The sequence below is a fragment of the Grus americana genome, chromosome Z (genome assembly GCF_028858705.1).
Source record: "Grus americana isolate bGruAme1 chromosome Z, bGruAme1.mat, whole genome shotgun sequence".
NCBI classification, from domain to species: Eukaryota; Metazoa; Chordata; class Aves; order Gruiformes; family Gruidae; genus Grus; species Grus americana.
Window position 1 is genome coordinate 55190861 of NC_072891.1, and position 20440 is coordinate 55211300.

General features: G+C 47.4%; 1 protein-coding gene across 6 annotated transcripts in view; it reads right to left on the reverse strand.

The window, feature by feature from the left end:
* Window positions 1–20440, reverse strand: part of PSD3 (pleckstrin and Sec7 domain containing 3) — a 115738-nt gene that overhangs the window by 64903 nt on the left and 30395 nt on the right. For 4 of the 6 annotated variants that reach the window (XM_054809224.1, XM_054809223.1, XM_054809225.1 and 1 more), the window contains 4 exons: window positions 9098–9304; window positions 8913–8993; window positions 5673–5785; window positions 3037–3095 (listed from right to left, as the gene is read on the reverse strand). In XM_054809224.1, the coding sequence (XP_054665199.1) occupies window positions 3037–3095; window positions 5673–5785; window positions 8913–8993; window positions 9098–9304 (460 nt within the window). Of the gene's footprint in view, window positions 1–3036; window positions 3096–5672; window positions 5786–8912; window positions 8994–9097; window positions 9305–14415; window positions 14458–18913; window positions 19021–20440 lie in introns of those variants that run through there. The other 2 variants (XM_054809228.1, XM_054809227.1) reach the window with 2 other exon arrangements.

Here is a 20440-nt window from a genome sequence, read left to right on the forward strand (position 1 = left end):
GCCTTGTGAGCAGGCAGCAATGACAACACTGAGTTGTTGAAAAACAAGCCCAGAGAGATCTGGGGAAACGGTAGCAGCCTGGGATGAGCTGTGAGACATGGTAAAGACAGAGGGAAAACAGGGCCCTGTGATGACCATGGTATCTTTGGGGATGCCACTGCTGCCAGTCAGGAGAACAGGGTATAGACAACTTCTCCATGGTCAGGGTATGCCACAGCTGCAGAAATACAGTGGAAGAGCTTTGTGCACAGTGACTTAATTTGGGCTCCTGCTCCTAACCCAGCACAGGAGTGGAGCCCAAAGAAGGGCGCCAGTCGGTAGACAGGTCATTCAATGTTAATAGTTACATGCCCATCCCTGGAAGTATTCAAGGCCAGGTTGGATGGGGCTTTGAGCAACCTGGTCTAGTGGAGGGTGTCCCTGCCCATGGCAGGGGGGTTGGAACTAGATGATCTTTGAGGTCCCTTCCAACCCAAACCATTCTATGATTCTATGACAGCTTGGACTGCACATCCTCTATGTCCCTTCCATAATGTATGATCAGGGAGAGATGGAATCTTGATCATCAGCCTCATCTAGCCACAAAGGAAGATCCCACAGCCTGTGGCCAGCAAGAGAGGAGATTCTTCTGGAGGGGCACACAATGCACTGCTTCCCACATCAGGGAGGCTCCTGACAACACAGTCTGGCTGTAACCCTGGCTCTCTGGTTGCTAAGCTTGCAGAGTACACCTCATAATTGCAGTATTTGGCTACAGGCTGGAGCTGTTCTACCAGACTTGCAAATGCTTTCCTTCCTCCCTGCGACAGACTTCAGCTTGCTTCAGTTTGTTTCCTCCACACAGTAGTTTGCAGCTTCCCCACAATGACCAAACCCAACAGTAGCGTGGCTCATTTCACCCAGTGAGATAATTGGCAATGCAGAGGAATGGCTGCTTTGCTCCAGGACCAAAGCTAACATCTCCACACAGATTCCAGAAGATGTGCCTGGCAGTCTAGAGATACCTTAAAAGTCTCTAACATCACAGTCTGGGTGATGACCTCCCTCCAGAGAAGCAAGCATGCATCTCCAAGACAGAGCTAGCAAAAATTATTTAGTTACAAAGAGAATGAAATGTGGCAAGACAGGAATAAATAAAGAGATAAGTAAGAGTTTGTCTACAAGAGTTAAGGGAAAGTGTGAACTGAAGGCAGAGCAGCTGCACTACAGCCCTACAAGCTGTTGAGCTTATTGTGAAATAAAAGAGTCCACACTTATGATCAGTATGTCAGCAACAAATGAAGCCCTGTGACTCATTTTCTTCCTGCTCTAGCAGAATCATGCTAAGGATGGGTCAGAGCATTATCTTTGTTAGGAAACAGGCAGTTAGTGTATATCTGCAAGGGGCTGCATTCCAAGTCAAAAATGCCCAACTTACCATCTATGCGGAAAAATGCAAAGCATTAAGAGGAAGACCAAAATTACAGGAAAGCACAGAAAGAGAGAGAGAGGAGACACATGCAGAAGTCTGGCAAACATTACAGCTACGTACATGTAACAACACACTAACAACTGGCAGTAGGATAAGCCTCCAAAGTTACGCGCTGCAACAGACAGTCATCCTAGCTTCAGCTGCAAATCATCATCAGCAATGATGGGTCAAGAGCCAGATCATTTATTCCAGTACCTAATGAAGACAGTAGGGCCCACTAAAGCTTCACAGGGAGCAATGGGAAATGCTGTCGGGCTGATGCACAACCATTTAGTCTCCCTCCGTGGAGTGCAAGGCCAGGCAGGCTGTAGAGCAGGTGCCCCAGACTGCTCATTGCTCTGGGGAGCAGCAAACCTGCACAGGCAGTCTCAGGTGTGCTCAAGAGAAGTGGTGTATGCCAAGAGGCACACCGAGGCATGTTCCTGTACCTTCACTCACCCTCCTGCTCAGTCTTCAGAGAGAAAAATTCTTCACAACTCCCTTCCCCCTCCCGCTTCTACTATTTTCAGACAAAGGCATTCAATTAATGGGAGGTGGGCGTCAAAACCCCTGGGAAAGCACAGACAAGGCTCAGCTTCATTACCTGCACCCACTGCAGAGCTGCACCCACAGGGCCTGAGCCACCCTTGGAGACAGACCCAGGGTGCATCCATCTCCTGCTGCCCAACACACCACCCTTGCTGTGTAAGAGCTCCCAACTGAGGCCCTCCTGGAAGAGCCCTCAGCAGTGCAGTGGAGGGTCTCAGCCAGAAAGAAGCCCAAAAGCCACCTGGCTGAAGCCACGGCTCTTGCATGCTATCATGCCATGCTCCCTGTGTTTTTCCCTCTCCATCCTGACTCCAGGACAGAGGAAACCTCCCATCGGCATGGGAATACCATCCATAGCAAGCATATTGCACCATGGGTGCTGAAATACATGTCCTAGAGCTGCTGACACCCCATACCAGTGTGACTAAGAGGACTCAAACTGGAATACTATTTCCTCCGGGCAGGCAGTGGGGAAGAAGTGTGCAGTGGGGGAACCAACTTGGGATGCACATCCTCCCTCCACAATCTTGGCTCGGGGCACACCCCCATTGTTACCCTGCCTGAGCAGAACTCTGGTTCCACCAGATCTCCCCCCTGCAACTGGATGCTTGCAAACACCACCTTACCCTTGTGACCTTCCCAACACCTCTTCACCTCTGTCCTTTCTTCTGCCTTCCCAAATGTTTTCACGTACTGAAAAGAGGAAGCCAATCCCAACCACAGCTTCCCAGCCAGGGCCAGCTGCTGTAACCAGGGAAGGATGGGAAACACACCAGAAAGACAGGGGCCTGAGGATAAGGAGCATCCTCACACATTATGGCAAAACCAGGCACAATGCCAGGCTTACACATGACTGATCTGGGCATGCTGGAAAGCCCTGCACAGGACAACAGCCTGGGAGTGCAGCCTTCTCACTGCTTGCTGTCTACAGGGGTGCTTTAGGAGCAGGCCACCAGCCAGGGGACTCTGCTGCCAGATCACCCCCTTCCAAGCACAGCATCAATGGGAGCAGTCTACACAGAGCTGTGCATACTCACGTGGCCATGCAGGTCTGTGTTCAGCAGCATCATGGCACACGTGAGACAGTGAACTCCATCTGCAGAAAGAGACATAACCAGAGTCACATGCAAACCCACAACTGGACCTTTAAGAACAGCTGAAACTGAGCCTCATAGTCTAATTGAGTCTGCTCCCTTTATGAGAATCTGTTTTATCAAAAAATATACATAATTAAATAAATGAACAGTGAGGTCATCCTGCAGCTGCCAAGCCAGGACAGCCTTTCTTTCATCTTTTAATGACTGTCAAAACTATCTTATAGCACCCATGGATGAGGCGAACTAGGCAGGAAACCACTCTGTCACCCTTTGCTTGCTAATACCAATATCACAGCCTGAGTGAGCTCCCTCTTCATTTATTTCAGGGCAGAAAGGGAAGAGTAAAATACACACATTCTTGTGTGCAGATCGGATACAGCATGGTATCCTGTCTTCCTTCCCCTCTGTCTCCCTCCTCACTCAGGGCTCAATTACAGTGAATTTGGGAGAACTTCAGTCAGCTATTTATGCTGCCTTGACTCCATATTGGGTAGAGAGTGCTCCAGCAATTTCTAAGGTGGTCCTGTAGCAAAGGCTCTCAACAATGAGACAGAAGAGACAGATTATATCCCTAGCTCCATCCCTGGTGTCACTGTGGCAGACTTGAGAAAGTCAGTGTAGACTGTCACTTGCAGAAGAAGACACCAATCTCATATGCCTCATTTTGCAGGCATCCCTTTGAAAACCCAAAATGTATTGGATTTGTGCACAAATCCAAAGGTGACAGTGTCATTTATCACCTCTGAAAATCCAAATGCCTCTAGCCAGTTTCCAAATGTTAGGAACACATTAGGAAAAATGTTTTCTCCATTCTTTTATTCATAAACACATGGTGCAACCTTCCCTTCTCTCACAGGTGTGTCTTTATGACACAGAGTCATTTATGAGACATGCACACACTGCAGGAGATGTACGTAAAAATGTTTGTAGCTGATTCCAGATAATGACCATGCACAGGTCCCTCTGTGCTGTGAAGAAAGAGGAATGGGGGATGAGGATACATCTCACGCTCAGTGTGACTATCACAGGCTTAAATCTGTGCAAGATGAAGCCATTACAAAAAGATTTTCCCCAAGATAAGGACCATGTTTTCTTACAATATTTGTACAGGCCCTAGTACCCAAGCAATGTGGCCAAACTGTAGAGGAGCATGAAATGACAGAAGAACTACTATCACTAGCCGTAACAAGTCTGAAGCAGTTTGAATCTGGGTCTGTGGTGCTCCAGTTCAGGTCTATGCATTACTCTAGAGTAGTCTGCCCTCTCATTTCCAAATCGCAAACGTATCCAGAGGATGGAAAAGGGAAAGGGGAAAAGAGAAAGGCAAATGCAATACTTGATTTCTGTTGAAAGAAAAACCCACCGTATTTCTGCAGTGTAGCACTTGACTACTGACTGTAGAAATACAGTGTCAAAAGTATGTAGAACCCTGGGCAAAGTCTGCAGGACTCACTTTAATCTAAATGCTTACTCAGGCTCAGAAGTGGCAATGTCCCTCCTGCGCCCTGGACTACAGTAAGGCTGCCACAACAACATGAAAGTTGTTATTTCAGTCTGGACATGACACACCTATTCTACCTGACTGCCCATGGTGTCCTGAAATAAGAAAGGCATTAGGAAGAGGACAGAGGTAGCACGGGAGCAGATCCTGTCTTACTGCTACCTATTCTCCTCCCTGGCATGCCAGCCGGTAAAGCTAAACAGGCACAAAGTGAACAAACATCACCTCAGTGCAACGGGAGTAGGACACAAACCAAGGGGTAAGGCAGTGCAGCAGTACCTCCCAGTGCAGCAGCTCCTTCTCATTATGCTTGAAATTAAAGGCACAGTTTAGCCCATACTTATTTTCTTTCTTGCTCTCCTCCCTTTCTCAGTGTGCAATCAGCCCACACTGCAACCACAGGGCTGTGTGCCTCTGCCGGCACAGCTGGCTGAACGCAGCAGCTATACCAGCGGACGGTTCGTCCTCTTCTCCAAGGCCAACTTTCTCAGGTTTAATCCATGTGTGTGTGTGTTTGTTTCCCCAATCCATTTCCAAAATGACTGAAAACATTGGCAGGAAGGCAGCACTCTGACTGATGTTAGCTAGTGGAGATGAAACCATGCCAGGGTCTGGATACAGCACCCAAAATTCACCCCCACAACTGGCAAGGACTGGCATGCCTGGTGCCAGCACTTGCAGAGACACAAGCACCGAATGGAGCATGGAAAGCGAACAGCTCCTCTTCCACCTGAGATGGGACCTATTCCCCTCCACGTGCATGTAGCAAGAGTACAGGAAGTCAGCAAGACCAGAAACCGCAACTGAGGACATTCAAATCTGGAGATGCTATAACTAAGGATTTACACTGAGGAGGACTAAACAACTTTCTTGATCATGGATAAATATAGATTTTTCACTGCCTTACCATGTTTATGTGTGGAGAACATGGAGGGTTTCAATGCTCACCACAGGCAGTCTCTAAAGTCTGGCATGACAATTACACACCTTCAGGCATGCACCGTACATGCTACCGAAGGCGAGAATGGAAGAAGAGGGAGACAACCAACAACCTTCATACCAGAAGCAAAGTTACCTTGAGAAGAAATCATGTTTGGGTTGCACTGGTAGTATCTGCTTGAGAAGTGAATTAAAACTCTCTCTCGTTCCTGAGTTTCTCCAATAAGTGAAAAGGCTTTAAAGAAACTCCTAAAAGAAGAGCAGAAAAAGGTGACATTAAAATCATAAATCTCTTTTTGCCTCACAGAGCACACAGAGCAAAGCATACTTCACAGCAAGAAGTACGAAACTGCACGCCAGACATTTGATTCCAAGAAGCCTTTCTAGGAAAATGGGCTATTATCCTGTGTGCAGTTAATCACAACGTTATAGTAAATGAAGCAGGAAATTACCTCTGGTCTCAGCCACAGAACATACAAACTAATAAGCAATTATAGCATTTGAAAGATCTGTTCTTATTTTTAATATTTCCCTTTTTGGGGGGGAAGGAACTGGAGCAGGTGTTGTTTATGCATGACAGACATCTAGGGTGTTCTCTGTCCTTTCTGTAATTGTCTGTCACCCCTGCACCTTTTAACTTTACACTCATTAGTATTCCCATCCAAATCAGGGGTGCTACTGCAGGCAAGCAGGTGCTCTGTAGGCTCAGAGCCCACACTAAATATGGGGTCCTCCTTATGGAGGGTCACCTATCAGAGGAGCCAGGACCACACCGGTCGCCTTGCAGAGGGCAGTGTGTGACTACCTGACCTGCAGAAAACATCTGGAGAAGAGGGCAGAAGAGTCACAACATCTCCCACTGAGCTTCAACAGCAGGAGAAGCAACCTGGTTCTCCTGGGTTCCTGCTCAGGACAGTCCAGGGCACAGGGCTGGTGCACACCGGGGCACGCTTGTTAGACACAGCCAGTGAGCCTGTGTGAAGAGGTGGGATGCACATACATCTTCCGCTCTTCATCCAATACTTAACAACCCCGCCTCTTAACCACCTCACTATTCTTCCTGCTAGAAAAAAATCGCTTCACAGCCAAAGCAGAACTTCTGCACTTCCCAAAAATCACCACATCCTGGAGCCAAGAGATGACCTCAGTGGTATCAGCCTATCCTCATTTGTCAGGATGCTTCTAAGAAAAGCCTGAAAACACAAACCTTCTGGGTCCAAAGCAAGACGGCATACAAAATGAGTGCCTAATAGACAATTTTTAAGTACCCCATGGGACTGAAACTAACACCAGATCTGAGAGGCATGGAATATGTTGCTTGAACATTCACATCTATCTAGCCTGGACGTTAATATTTTCTCTTTGATGTAAGGTCAGAGACGGGCTGTGATTGAAACGATTTCGCACCCATACAGAGTGTGATCTGCCTGGTAATAGCTTAATTTCCCATGTAATGTATTGCAAATAACCCAATTCACAAGTAGATACAACTGAGTCTTTGCAGGGTTTCCCTTCCCTTCCTACCTCATACTCTCATGGGACATTTTGACAACTAGCCATTTTTCCTCCTCCTCCAGCTCGGGCTCTTTCCAGCGATACTTCGTGCCCACACCAGGCATGACCGACCTACACTCTCTCCTCCTCTTCAGTACCTTTACAGCCCACAAGCCCCCCAGGAGAGGCAACTGATGAAACAACAAGGGAGGTTCCTCACTCTTAGAGCATGATGCTGTGGCTGAGGTCCACGGCGGTGCATTTCTGCCCACCAGGAGGACCAGGATGGACTCTGAGAGGGGCTGGAGCGGTGGTCCAACCTCCTCCCCTCCTGCAGTTCTGTGGAGGATGTGAGAGATGCACTTGGGAGATGCATGGGTGACATGGGTCCAGGGTGTGGAAGAAGAGCAGGGTGATGAAGGAACAACTCTATGTCCCAGACTTGCCACTGACAGTGATACGCACTGCACTACAGCCTCCCACAGCCTGGGTGTAGCGTGGGTCTGGGCTGCTGCCACAGGCTCCAAAATGCTTAACAAACCACAGCTTGTCAGCAAGCCAGAAGCAACAGGGCGGTTACCTCTTGCTCTCAGCGAGCACGAAGCAGCACGCCTCAGCTCCCCCAGGCTTCAGAATGATGCTCTGTCCCCAGACTCTGCTATGCGCTCAGGGCGTGCAGCCGGCAGTCGCTGCGGCTACTCCTGAAACCTCAGCAAACCCCTGCCATGTCTAAGTCCCACACGAGCCAGGGCATATTTTAGAGAAGGTCATGACTATTAATACTAACAGGAGATCTACGGGGAGCAGAGACCTCCTAAATATGTGCCACAAAGCAATTAGGTGTTGGATTTCACAATTTAAAAGACGGGTATATTTAGCATCACACTTCAGGGCTGCTAAAACCCATAACGAGCAGCAGACCTCCCACTGCCCCAGCTGCTCCCGCCCTGGGCTGAACAGTTGCTCTGGCGGTTCACTCTTCCGCAGACACCTTTCCTTTCTGCCACCTTCGGCAGGCCAGACTCTGGGCTTTCCTTGGGGTCTGCCACAGTCTCCTGGGGTTAGCCCCCTGGAAATGCATTTTCAAGGGGACTGGCAAGTGCCTGCAGACTCCTGGTTTTGTATCATTAGAAAAAAAACAAACAATAATCCACTTGAGTAACCACAGCCAGATGATTTAAACTCACTTTAAATCCCTTTAAATACCAGAACACCAGCAACCGTGCTAACAGGCCACTGCTACACAAACTTGGTGTTTTGCTTCCTAAACTGAAAACAAACATTGTTGAGGCCTAATTCCAGTGTAAAAAGGAAGGAAAACTGAAGGGCTGGGTTTTCAAACACCCACGCTGGCAGCTACCAGACTCTCAATGGCATTTTCCACGTGGCAGCTTTTGCTGCTCTGCACATTTTTGGGTGCCTCAGAGGGACGCAGCAAGGGGGACTGCCGAGCCACATCAAACCTGGCCATGGCTTTGTGCACTGCAGCCAGGCAGAGCAAGCTCCAAAAGGCATCAGCCAAAAAGTCTGAGTGGCTCAGCTGTGAGCAACACCTTCATTCCCCAGCAGCACCGGGCAGACTATGAGTCCCCTGTTTACCAAGTGACTGGTCATTTTTCTCCATCTCCTCTGCATCAAGCACCATCTCTAGGCAGATCCACCCAAAGATTTCCCTCTCCAGGAAATGCCACTGCTCCAATAGCACTCTGGAGTAAGGCAGCACGCCAAGCCAAACAGAAAAGAGAAGCTCTGTCTCAAAACCACGTCACATCCCTGTTTTCACCCTCTTAAGCTCCCACAGGGTAACTGCTTCAATCAGGACAACACAGCAAACAGCACTGTTACTAAAACAAGAACATAAGGTCTGCAAACGGGCATATACCTGAGTGAGTAGTCCAGCGTCATGCCTGTGAAGTCAAAAAACTTAAGGTATTCTTCAGCCACAAGCTTGCTGAATTCATTGCTTTAAACAAAGAAATAAATAAGTAAAGGTTATAATTCAAGAGTGAACCCCTCCAGAACCAGCAAGAAGAACAACGTGGCCAAAAGCCTCAAATCAGCACATACTTTTTACCCAAATGCTTTGCCACATCGGAGCGTTTGAATCTGTCCAGATGGTAGAGGCGCTTAGCCAGGCGCCTGGCTGCTTCCAAATTGCTGCTGCCACCATTGCTGAGATCGTGGCCAAGGGCTCCAGTGGCATCTTTCTCCTGAAGTTCATTGCTTCCCATGGCAGCACCAGAGCCTAACACCATATTCTGCAGTTCAGCATTGCTATGAGACAGAAAGAATATGGAAAGAATAAAAATGAAATGACATTACAGTCTCAAGAAGGATTTAATTCCTCTTAGAATAGAAGGCAATTAATGGTACAGAGGCAAAATTACACAATATAGCAAATTCCACTTAATTGAAGGAGCTGTGTAGAACAGGGACATTTACTTAGTAGTCATCAGAGGTTGAGACTTAAACACGGCTTTCCAGCCCAGAAACACATTCTGCTCTGCACTCACCTTGAGTTTGCAGAGTGTCCACAACTTGTGCTCACTTCACAGACAGCCTACAACTGCACCTGACGGCACTGGCTCCTCATTTGCTTCTTGCACTAGTATATTTTAACCCAATTGCTTGCTTGGTTTGAAGGGGTCCCTGTAAAAGTAGGCCATTAGCCATTTTCCAGGGGAAAATGCAGCGAGCAAGCCAGGGTGTTCAGTAGCTCCAACTTGGCTCGGCACAAGTCCCTTCCTCATTCTTCACCAGTTGTCCTAGGAACAATACAACTCCCCAAATCTAAAATAACATCGACAGAAGTCTCAGTGGCTTCTGTGCCACCCATGAGAGCAGGCATCCCACAAGGAGGCACCACTGGAAAAAAACAGGACTCAGAGCAAGGAACCCAGTTTGGGGAATGGGAGAGAGACACAAACCACCCAGGCCAGCCTGGAGAACTGCTTGCTTTCCTCCTGCTCCCTCGTGGTGGCAATAATTTCCCTCACCGGCTGTTCAAAGTCAGGATGTTCAGCATGGCAATCCCAGAGCATTTTACATAAATCATGCATTTATAGATTCCTCCCACCTCTACTACAGTAGGAAAGTTCTGGCTGAGCTATGCGCCTCTTTTGCTTCTCCCCTCAAAGTGGTAAGAGCCCTCCACACCAGGAAGCACACCCCCATATACACACCCCTGCACACAGGCAGGCTTTTAACTTTGGAAAAGCTTTTCTCTGACACTGGCATGAAAATTCTTGCAAAATCTCAGCTCTCTGTGTGTGTGTGACAGCATTTCTATTTAAAAAAAATATTATACAGAAATTCTTTCCACTAAATCTTCATTTACACAGGGCTAATGAATGATCAGCAGGGGTCATGCACAGGGCAGATATGAGTGGAATGAGTTAAAGATGATTTTGAACATAACACTTCAACATACCACAGTTTCATACACCACTGTAATCTTCGGGCTTGACAAGCCATGGTTAGCACAACTGATTGCTGTGCTCCAGTAACAATTATCTAGCCATTTACTTAAATGTCTGCTAGCTACTTATTAACCCTTTAAAGATGAGATTTTCATATAATGTCAGCTTAACATAAAAATCTTTGCTATTCTGCATGCCTCCTTCCAGGCAAATCATTACCTCTGCTCTACCTCTCTTCCCACGCAGATTTTAAGAGAAGGAGGTGCGTAGTGCTCCTACGGGAAGGAGACTTGCCCATTTCATCTCTGTTTCTGTCCTCCTAGTGCTGCTAGGACATCAAAAGTAACACACATACCCATTGTGGGTACAACTTTTTTATTAAGTAACTGGGGAAAACAGACATCTAACCTGTTCCTACAAGTACTGGTGATTTGATTTTGCATTTATTTCAGTGTAAATAATAAGGTGCTATAACAAAAGGGGCTCAGACTCAGTGCTGTAGTAGGGAATTAATACTGTAAATACAATTCCAAGATCATTAACCATCACTGACCACCAGCTACCCTAGAAAGCAAAAAAAGCCCCTCCTGATACCATTGTTGTCTTTTCAGCCCTCTCCAAAAGCACTAGCCAATGTCCAAAATTCTCTGTATTTGGTCTACTCCAAACTCATGAAGAAAGCAAATTCCAGAGTCCTCTGACACACACACCAAGCAACACCTTGTCCATTCAAATCAGGCACAACTGGTTTCAAATTCCCAGCTCTAACAATTGACAAGAGCAAAGGATAACCAGGTGAGCTAACACACCTATGGAGCCTTCCACATACAAATGCTGCTTCGAAAGCCATGCCAACTTGCAGAGCCTTGCTCATAAATCACAGCCCTGTTTCACCACTGCTCTTTATTAAAGGCAATATTTATAGCCCTGAAAGATGGCCAGAGCTGACAAGAAACATCTGTACCCTGCTAGGAACCAGTGCACTACGAGAGTCAACGTTACCACAAACCACTGTAAGTTTAGAAAGAAAGGAAGTGCCAGCATCTGCCACTTAGTGAAATAAACAGTACAGCAGCTCCCAGCTTCTGTTTTGCCTCCCAGAGCAGTGGCTGGGATGTGAAGGAGGAACACACAGCAAGAAGGAGAGTGTGCTCTTTCCCCTGCTTGCCCTAGCTGATGGGTCTGTGTAAGAAAACTTATCTTCCAACCTCCCTGATTTAAAACTTCATCCTGATATGGGGTCCCTGTACATGTATCAGGTCAAAGAAAAGGTATGCTTCCTTCAGTTATTCCAACAGTTAATTAGTTTTTTACTTAGTAAGTGTAAGAAGGCAATTAAATCAACAATATAATTCGTCTGTAACATAAGCCACTTGTTCAGGAAAAATGCCAGATTGTTAACATTAAGTGAGACTTCAGTTAGGGGAAAGGCTGACATCTCTTCTTACCTCCAAGTCTCTCTGGGTGCACCATTTTCCTTCCGTGCCTCAGTTTCCCCAGTTGCTGAACACAGATATTAACACTTGCCTCCCTCTGTAAAGTGCTTATAATGGACTCTAACCAAGGGCTAGGAGCGACCAAGGCTGCAAATAGGTCTGTCTTGTACAGTCTACAGTTTCTGCACATAAGGAGTCCAGAGCAGCATTACCAACTAAACAGAGTCAAGAAAGGGCTTTGTGATACAGAGCAAGGCTGGATACTGATTTCTCATGCAGCTTTACTCTTTATCGTATAAAAATGAGAAACCTCCACTGACAAAAGTGGGCTGAAAATGTAATAGATTATATTGCCCCTAATCCTGGATTCAAGGCCAAAAGGGACTGTAACAATACTACTGGTAATTGCCTGTCCAGCAACAGCTGCTGATTTTCATCCAGAGACTCTTAACATTAATTTCTGCTATCAGAAGACACAGAAAACAGAAGCTACAAAAAAAAAAAAAAAAAAAATCAAACCCCTTTGGTCTCACAGTGCCTGAGCTGTGGCCAGAACCCAGGTCCTTAGACCTTCTTATTTCTGTCCCCAGCAATGCACCCCTAACACATTCTCCCTCCTCCTACCGAAGCATCCCCAGGTTCACAGTGAATGCACAGAGGTTGTGACCACTATATCCAGCAGAAATTACAGCAATTTGATAAACAGCTGCTCTGGTAAATTCCATACCTTTTAACAGCAGCAGCCGCCCCTTTGTTCTCACAGAAGAAACACAGGCAGACTGTAACATCTGTAAAGCTGGTTTCCCATAACACAGCGTAACAGCTAGGCAGAGTCTGAAATGTTTTTATATCGTTTTCTTCACTTATTCCATTATCGACCAGGTCTACAGTGGATTAGCTCCCAATGCCAAGGTACCTCAATCACATCGTGCTCAGCACTTAGCCCAGTTCATCTGTTTAAGAATATTCTAGATTCACTTATTCCTCCCCCGCCTCCGTCCTGGGTTTCACCAAAATTGAAACCCTCCACAGCAACATGTGGTTGGAGAATGGCTGCAACTTCCTGATAAAACCAGAGCAAGGCCAGTAACATAATGGTAAGGATAGAGGCACCTCATATCTCATGGTCCCTGTCTACTAGACTGCAGCTGGAAACCTCGGCATGAATACCTGCAGTTTCAGGTGCCTTAAACCTTGGGACACTCTTCATTTTTTAGCAAATCCATAGGGAAAAAATTTTGTGGTTTGTGCCAAGGAAGAAAAGCATGTTAGCATTTTGCTTTGTTGGAGAAGAGCTCAGATGGAGCACTGAGCAACTGCCCCAGCCACTAACAAGATGATGTTTGGAGTTGACAATGAGTGGCAGGGTGACAACTCAGCCTAAGTGCTGTCCTTAGCCCAGCCACGTCAGCGATTCCGGCTTCTCACTGCCTGCAACTCTTGCCAGACCAAAGTGTAGTATATGCTCTGTGGCACACGGTCTCCCCTGGATGCACATGGGACCCTTCCCTGAGGAACATGAATCCATCTGGTATGCATGTCTGGAGTAAGCACACTGGATGCACCAGTTTCAGGGGGTGTTTGGATGAGACAGGGCTGGGACCCTCCCAGGTCTTTTTGGAAAGAGAGGAGGAAGAAACAGGAGGAAAACCAACTTCATAAATCTGCACGCCTTTAACATCAGCTTTACTTCAAGGCAGGCTATGTCAGGCATTTGCCAGCAAAGTCCATCAGAGCAAAATGCAGCAATGATTAAAAGTAAGGAAGGGTGGAGAGGCGTTCTGGTGCACTGAAGCTATGGCCAGAACAAATGTAGTTTTCAGCAGGGGTACAGCATCTGACAGAGACATGCTGGGACTGATAATCACTCTCTGCAGCACTGTGCTGGCCTTGTTGTTTTAAGTGCCTTCACCCAGACCCACTTTCTCCTCCTGGTTCCAAAACCAAGAACACCATCCCCTCAGCCATAACCATCAACTCTGGCCGTGAAAAGTGAGTTCTATTTCTAATTCAACAGCCCCTCAGCAGCGACTCTCACCTCACAGGGTGCAAGGGACATCAGAAAGGCAGAAGCACTCGGATGCCCCTGACACCAGCCTGGATGTGGCAGGGGGAGGGGGGAGGGAGGGAGAGGTGGGTGGGAAAAAAAGACTTCCCTCTGCCAAAAGTCCTCCCCTGAGGGAACAAATCCCTGCCCCACGACCCTTCAGAGAGACATGGATGCTCAGCCAGCAAGATACCCTTCCACGTTTCAGAGCTGACCAGAAACAATCAGTTGCATAGGCTGATTTTTGTTTCAAGGGAGCTGGAAAACTGTGCTTGAACAGCCTGGCTCTGAAAGGAGTAGCCCCACCAGAGAAAGCAAAGAAATCCCGGCAGCAGTGTGACGTGATGAGTCAGTTCCTGCTACAAATGACCGACCACACAGATGGGCTGGGAACAGCTCTCTTGCAGCTTTGCTGCAGCTCTGAACCAGCTTCTTCGGGGCCAGAAGAGAGCGAGCACAAAAAACCATCAAGCAACGATTTACCTTGCCGGTTACCTCCAGCTCCAGGGCTCTTCCAAGACACAACTGTAGGAAGGGGAGAAAAATAATAAAAATAAAAATAATGCCCTTTCCTAGCAGATGACTCACTGTGCTATTTTACTCCGCATGTTTTAATCAGCTTTGAAGTCCTACATATGGATTTTCTTCAAAGACATGCTTTGAAGTAGATCCCTCTTTGAGGACTGACACAGCTGCACTTTGCTGCAACTTGATTCAGTGGGTGTCTCAAGAGCACAGCATCAGCCAGGACACATGAAGGGAGGACAGTTTCTACAACCCAGAGTACCCACGGAGGATCCATTAATAAGTACCTCAGCCTTGTCACGTCACACAGATAGAAGCAAAGTAAAAAGTAAACAAACAAGCCCTGTAACTGCCTATTGGTTATCAATAAAATGCATATGCAAAGTTAATTTCAGGGGCTGAAATGAATGCTGCTGCTTAAAAATAACCCCGTGCTCTCTGTAATCATCTGCCTTTTTCTTTGATTAAAAGAATTCCCGCCAATCGTAAGTAGGGAGCTAAATGCTAACACATTCAGAAAATGACATTTCTGGTCAGCTTGCATTACAGCAAATAGAAGGCTATCGTTACAGGATCACAGCTTTAGGACAAGAAGTCCCGCCACACGCAGTGACAGGATTGCAGCCCTCCCAAGAGACAGCGTGTCCTTTATTACACAGACACACTGGCCCATTGCCACCTGAAGTACAAATATTTTGCTAAAAATACTTCAGGTTTGATTCCCTTTAGACCTCGGGCTCCTTTCACCGGTTTGGCGGGGGTTAGCAATCGCAAAGGGACTCTCACCACTATAATGCCCCCACGCCTAGAAAGTGAAAAACTGGCCCTCACCGCAGAGGGTGTCCGAGGGCTCCCTCCACAACAGGTATTTCTGACAGATGCACTGACATGTAGACCGGTCTCTTGCACACATCAGGATAGTCCCACACTCAGGATACGGCCCACCTGCCCCCAGACACGAGCAAAAAGCAGACCCCAAGAATGCATTGCACACCTGCAAACCTTGCTCAGAAATCACTCACTGCCTGAGTGTTTCAGGAGCCCTCAGGCTCTCTCCTCTGAGCCCACCCACCCCACACGTGCTGCAGTGCCAAGAGTTGTCCCCAAACTCAGCACCAGCATGACATTTCTGCACATGGCTCCTGCAGGGTCCCCCGGGACAGAAGCAAAACTGGGAAGCCAGCAAAGTACTTCCCCCCTGCTCGGGCCCAGTTTAACTGTTTGGAGACTGGCCCAGGGAGCGCATATTAATGGGGCAGCTGGTCCTTCGTGGCAGGGAGCAACACAGATGCATAAAAATACGGGTGTTTACACCTTTTGGTTAAGCTGCCCTGCAGACGTATGGATGGAGCGTTTCAGCACTGCCAGCAGTACCACACAGCAGCTTTATGTTGCAACCATGCAGCGAAATGAACCGCCTGTCCTCAAAAAGAATAGTTAATAATAATAATAGATAGACTTTCGCAATAAAGGAAAAACAACCACCAACCAACCCACAGCTCACCCAGCTGTGCTAGCAAGGAGTCTGTACGCTATGTGCCCTGTTGCTCTCCACCGGCACTCCCACATCACATCCGAAGCTATACATGCCTCTGCACCGCCCTGCCAGCCGCCAGGCTCCGCTCTGCCTCCCTCCATCCCAACAGGCAGACAGACAGAGGAAGAAGAGAGTTAACCCGCAATAACGTGGAAGGGGGCTTGACTGGCAGCTGGTCACAGCTAATGGATGAGGCGGCAGGCTGCACTTCGAGACCAACTCGGAGCTGGCAGAGACGCCTCGATTTCAGTGAATGAAGGCTACCTGACCTAGATGGCTTTGACTTTAAGAGAGAGATGCCAACAGATGTCAGCTTAGAAGCTGAGCTGCTGACAGCTTTATACTGAGGCGCTTTGTGTAGGGAACTGATCAGCTGCTCCACTTTTTTTTTTTCCCTTTCATTTTCCGTCTCTGTCAGCTCCTGGATTTTTGTTTTGTTTGTTTGATTGTCAGAGGAGGCAGGGAACTGAAGAGGTGAAAAGTCAGCAGCCCTTTTTTTCCCTAAAACAACAGTTTATTTAGGAACTAGAAGCAGTTTTACAAATTCTCACTAAACTGGTATTGCAATTACCTCGTTAGCCAGAGCAAAGACAAATTCACACACTGTATTTACAGAGCCTTGATGAAGTGATGCCACCTTCCTGCGGGGAAATACCAAGGTGATCAGTGTGGCTTAACATTTTTGAACTTACTAAGCTGTGTGATAATGGGGCAAATCCTCAGCTTCCAAAATGTCACTGGTCTCAGAAATTTAACCCTGTGGACTGTGCCACTTCATCTTTACCTGGATTTAACATACCCATGCCAGCATATCATGCTTACCAGTGGCTCAACAACCGACAGATGCAGTAGCCCCCTGTGCAGGCAAATGGGCTCCAGCACGTGTCTGCTTGCTCACCAGTTGCAGCTGTATTTGACACATTCATTCTTCTTGGACAACAATCGGTGGCATTCCTCTGAATAACTTTCCTTATCCTGGGCATATGGATGGCAGCAAATATGAAGTACCACCCTCTGACAGCCCTAGGTCTCCTAGGTCCCAGAGTCTGTCATGAGCTGAGGCATCTGAAGGCAAAAAAAACATCCACTTGGGAACACAGGGATCTCGGCTGATTTCAGGCTAAATGAAAAAAATCAACCAGGTTGCAAGGTGAGTCTTCAAAGGGAAGGAAATGTTCTACCAGACTGCTGTTGGACAAATAAAATGAATGAATTAAAAGTTCTATGTTAAATATGTAAGTACTCATATCTACAGTGAAAATAAAATACAAGCTACCTTGGACAAAAATACCAGAGTACAAACTGAAAATCAGAAGTATAACTGGCATGCAGGATACTGACAAACTGGGAGGAGACCTGGAGAAAGGAATCAAAACCAGGTTTATCTGTCGACAAAGTTTATTGTCTCAAAGAAGGAATAAGCAGAGCACTAAGTAAGAAACTGCTGGAAATGTCGCATATGCAGAAAGAAGAAAACAACTACAGGAACTACTATGAGAGGCCCAAACCATTAAGAGTAACCTGGCAGCCATTGAGAACTGCAGTCTACATTCTTGGGCATTTATTCTGAGAACCACCAGATTACTTTAAGGAGTTTGTGTTCTCTCCCCCTTGAATTACAAAAGAATACATATGTGACTAAATTTGAGTTTGCATCTCTAGGAAAAAAAAAATAACAGGACTTGCAGAATTTGCTGAGTACCAGCAATTCTTTGAAGATGATGGCAGGTGGCAAATATTTAGCATTTTTGAGGATTAGGAGCTGCAATACAGATTATTTTTTTTCTTTTCTCTCCGGATTTTGAAAAATCTTGGGCGATGTCCTACCAACAGAGACCACACCTTCCAAGACAACTTAGGAAAAGGAATGCCAGAAGGGGTTTTTTGGTTGGTTTTCTGTTCTTTTTTAAATTTCTTGTTCTGACTGTAGCATGCAAGGGAAGAAGGAATGGGGAGTATGCTATAAAGAATGCAGAAATAAAGAAAGATTAAAAGAAATTATGTCTTTAAAGTCTGAAAGTAGAAAGAAAGATGGGGATCATCACCAAGAGAGCTTCACACTTTACTTTTAGACACACTGATGTTCTGTTGCTCACTGTATACATAGCAAAGAAAACTCACTTTTCCCTCAGGTATATCTTACTCCTTTGGAAATACGATCCCTTCCTCCCACTCTGATTTGGTGTAAATGATTACACCAAGCTCAGGCAATGCAAACTCAGGCTCAGCGCCTGGGTAGCACCTTGCAAATAGTCGTCTTTATTGCCTCTGGAGTAAGACTAAACTCCCACATTCCAAGGCTGGGCCTTGCTCCATCTCAACACAACCCAGCGGCACAAGAAGGGAGGAGGAGTGCAGCACCTGGGGCACAGGTACAACTGTGGGGACTGCACACCTCTGCAGGCATAATACAGAGGCAAGGGGACCAAACACAACCCAAACGCAGTATCTTTACTGCCACTGCAAAGCTGTTTTACACTGGCTACCTGTGGCTCAGCACGTTTCACAGGGACCCCACGGTGCCCTGACAACACAGCAAGGCTGTCCCTCAGCTCTGAAACCTGACACAGTTCTCCAATCTCCATCTAGGGAAACTTAAGGTTACTTCAACTGCAGAAATTTGTTTTTCCTCTAGAGGGATGATCATTACATACCTAGGAAAGAGATTAAACCCCCGAAAAGACACCAAGAGCCAGAACCATTCCTGAAGGAAGGCAAGCCGTGCATCCCTCTCCCCAGGCATCCCTCCTCCACTGGCTGGATACAAAGGGCACCTAAGCTGTGCTAGGAAAGGACTGCTTGCAAAAGCAAGCCAATCTGTCCTACAAGAAAACCCAGGGGTCAGCTATGTCCCCCTGCCCTAAGGAAACACAGGGGTGGCTGTCAGAGCAGCAGGTCACACGTCTCGCCCAGACTTACTGTGTTTAACCACGGCCAGCAGCTTACAGGGAAGACAGCAGGGACGAAACATCCAGACACCCAGGAGTCCATAGGAACTTGCAGCCTGCAAGCCTCTAATAATTTTCTTTTCCTCCTTTTTTTTTCAATTCTGAAGGCATGTGACTGGCCTTCACATACCATAGCTGACCCCTCCCAGAGCCAGCAATTTCCTAAGAGCACAGAAGGATGTTACCCTCCAGTTTATTCATTACAAGACTAGGTTTCTTTGCTGTTATGCATTAAAACCTCACGCCATCTAGGGTCCACATGTCAGTTCTGCTCAGGATTCCTCCAGAGAGAGATGCACAAGGTGCTGTGGTGCTCAGCTACCTGCTATCAGGAGGGCATAGCCGTGGGGAGCACCTGCTCCACCTTTCCTAATTGGCACACAGCTTTCAGTTTCCAGGTGTAAACCATTAACTCTTTGCTCTCACATCCGCCCTCCCTTTTTATACTGGACCATGAAGAACTGCCAGTATTTCACACTCTGTTCCCCCATAAATTAGTGCTGGTACTTGGAAGTGTACTTTCTCCCCATGCACTTTCCCACACATTTTGTATGTCACTGAAGTACCACAGCACAGGGAGCTGCTGAGGCTTTGGGTTTGGTTTTTGTTCACTTGGGTTATCAGCACGGTTTCTGGAAAAGGAGGGTTATGCTTCTTGTTGTGCTGCACTGCAATGTTGCATTGCTTTTCTCCCAAGCCTCCCAGGAATCCCAAATTCCCCCACTTTGCTTGCCACCGTTCACACGCTGAGATCCCACACCTGCCTGCGTCCTCTAGCTGCTCTCCCACCTGCATCCACCCTCCAGTGTCTTCACATCACAAGGTGGGCAGAGGGAGCTGCGGGAGCCCCTGGCTTCAGGGAGAGCCGGCAGCTCTGCAGAGGACACAGAGACCTCCGGTGGCTCCGCGATATATCGCAGGCAAGCTGCTGCCTGCGAACTCCTGCCGGCGGCTGCGGGATGCAGGGCCGGGGAGCGCTGCCTGGATCCGGCAGGGCGGTGGGCTTGCCTTCCCCACCTCATCCTCCGGGAGAGCTGGACCACTTCAGCAGGTGCCCCTTGATGCTCTGTGGCGCCAGGCAGGCGCTACGCATGGGGAAGTACAGCCCCAACACAACCGCAGGTTCATGGCACCGTAGGAAACAAGGACTTACAGCAGAAAGGTGCTGCAGTGGCTACCGCACGCATATCATACATGTGGACTTTCCATTGAAAAAACAAGTCTTGGATTGCTTCAGGCAACACAACCACACATTCAAACTCTTAGAAATAGTACCCACAGCTCAGGCAGCTATTTCTGGTTCACCTGAGCATTGCAGTGACACACCGTCTTGACCCCTCTGTGAATAAATCCCATGCACCCCCCAGCACGCACACAGTGCTCCTCACCCACACACTGTCACACCGTGATTCATCACTGGCTCCAACAATATACCACACCAGATCTGTCAGTCATCTGTACCCTGGTGCAATACAACATGAAGTTAGAATATCATGGT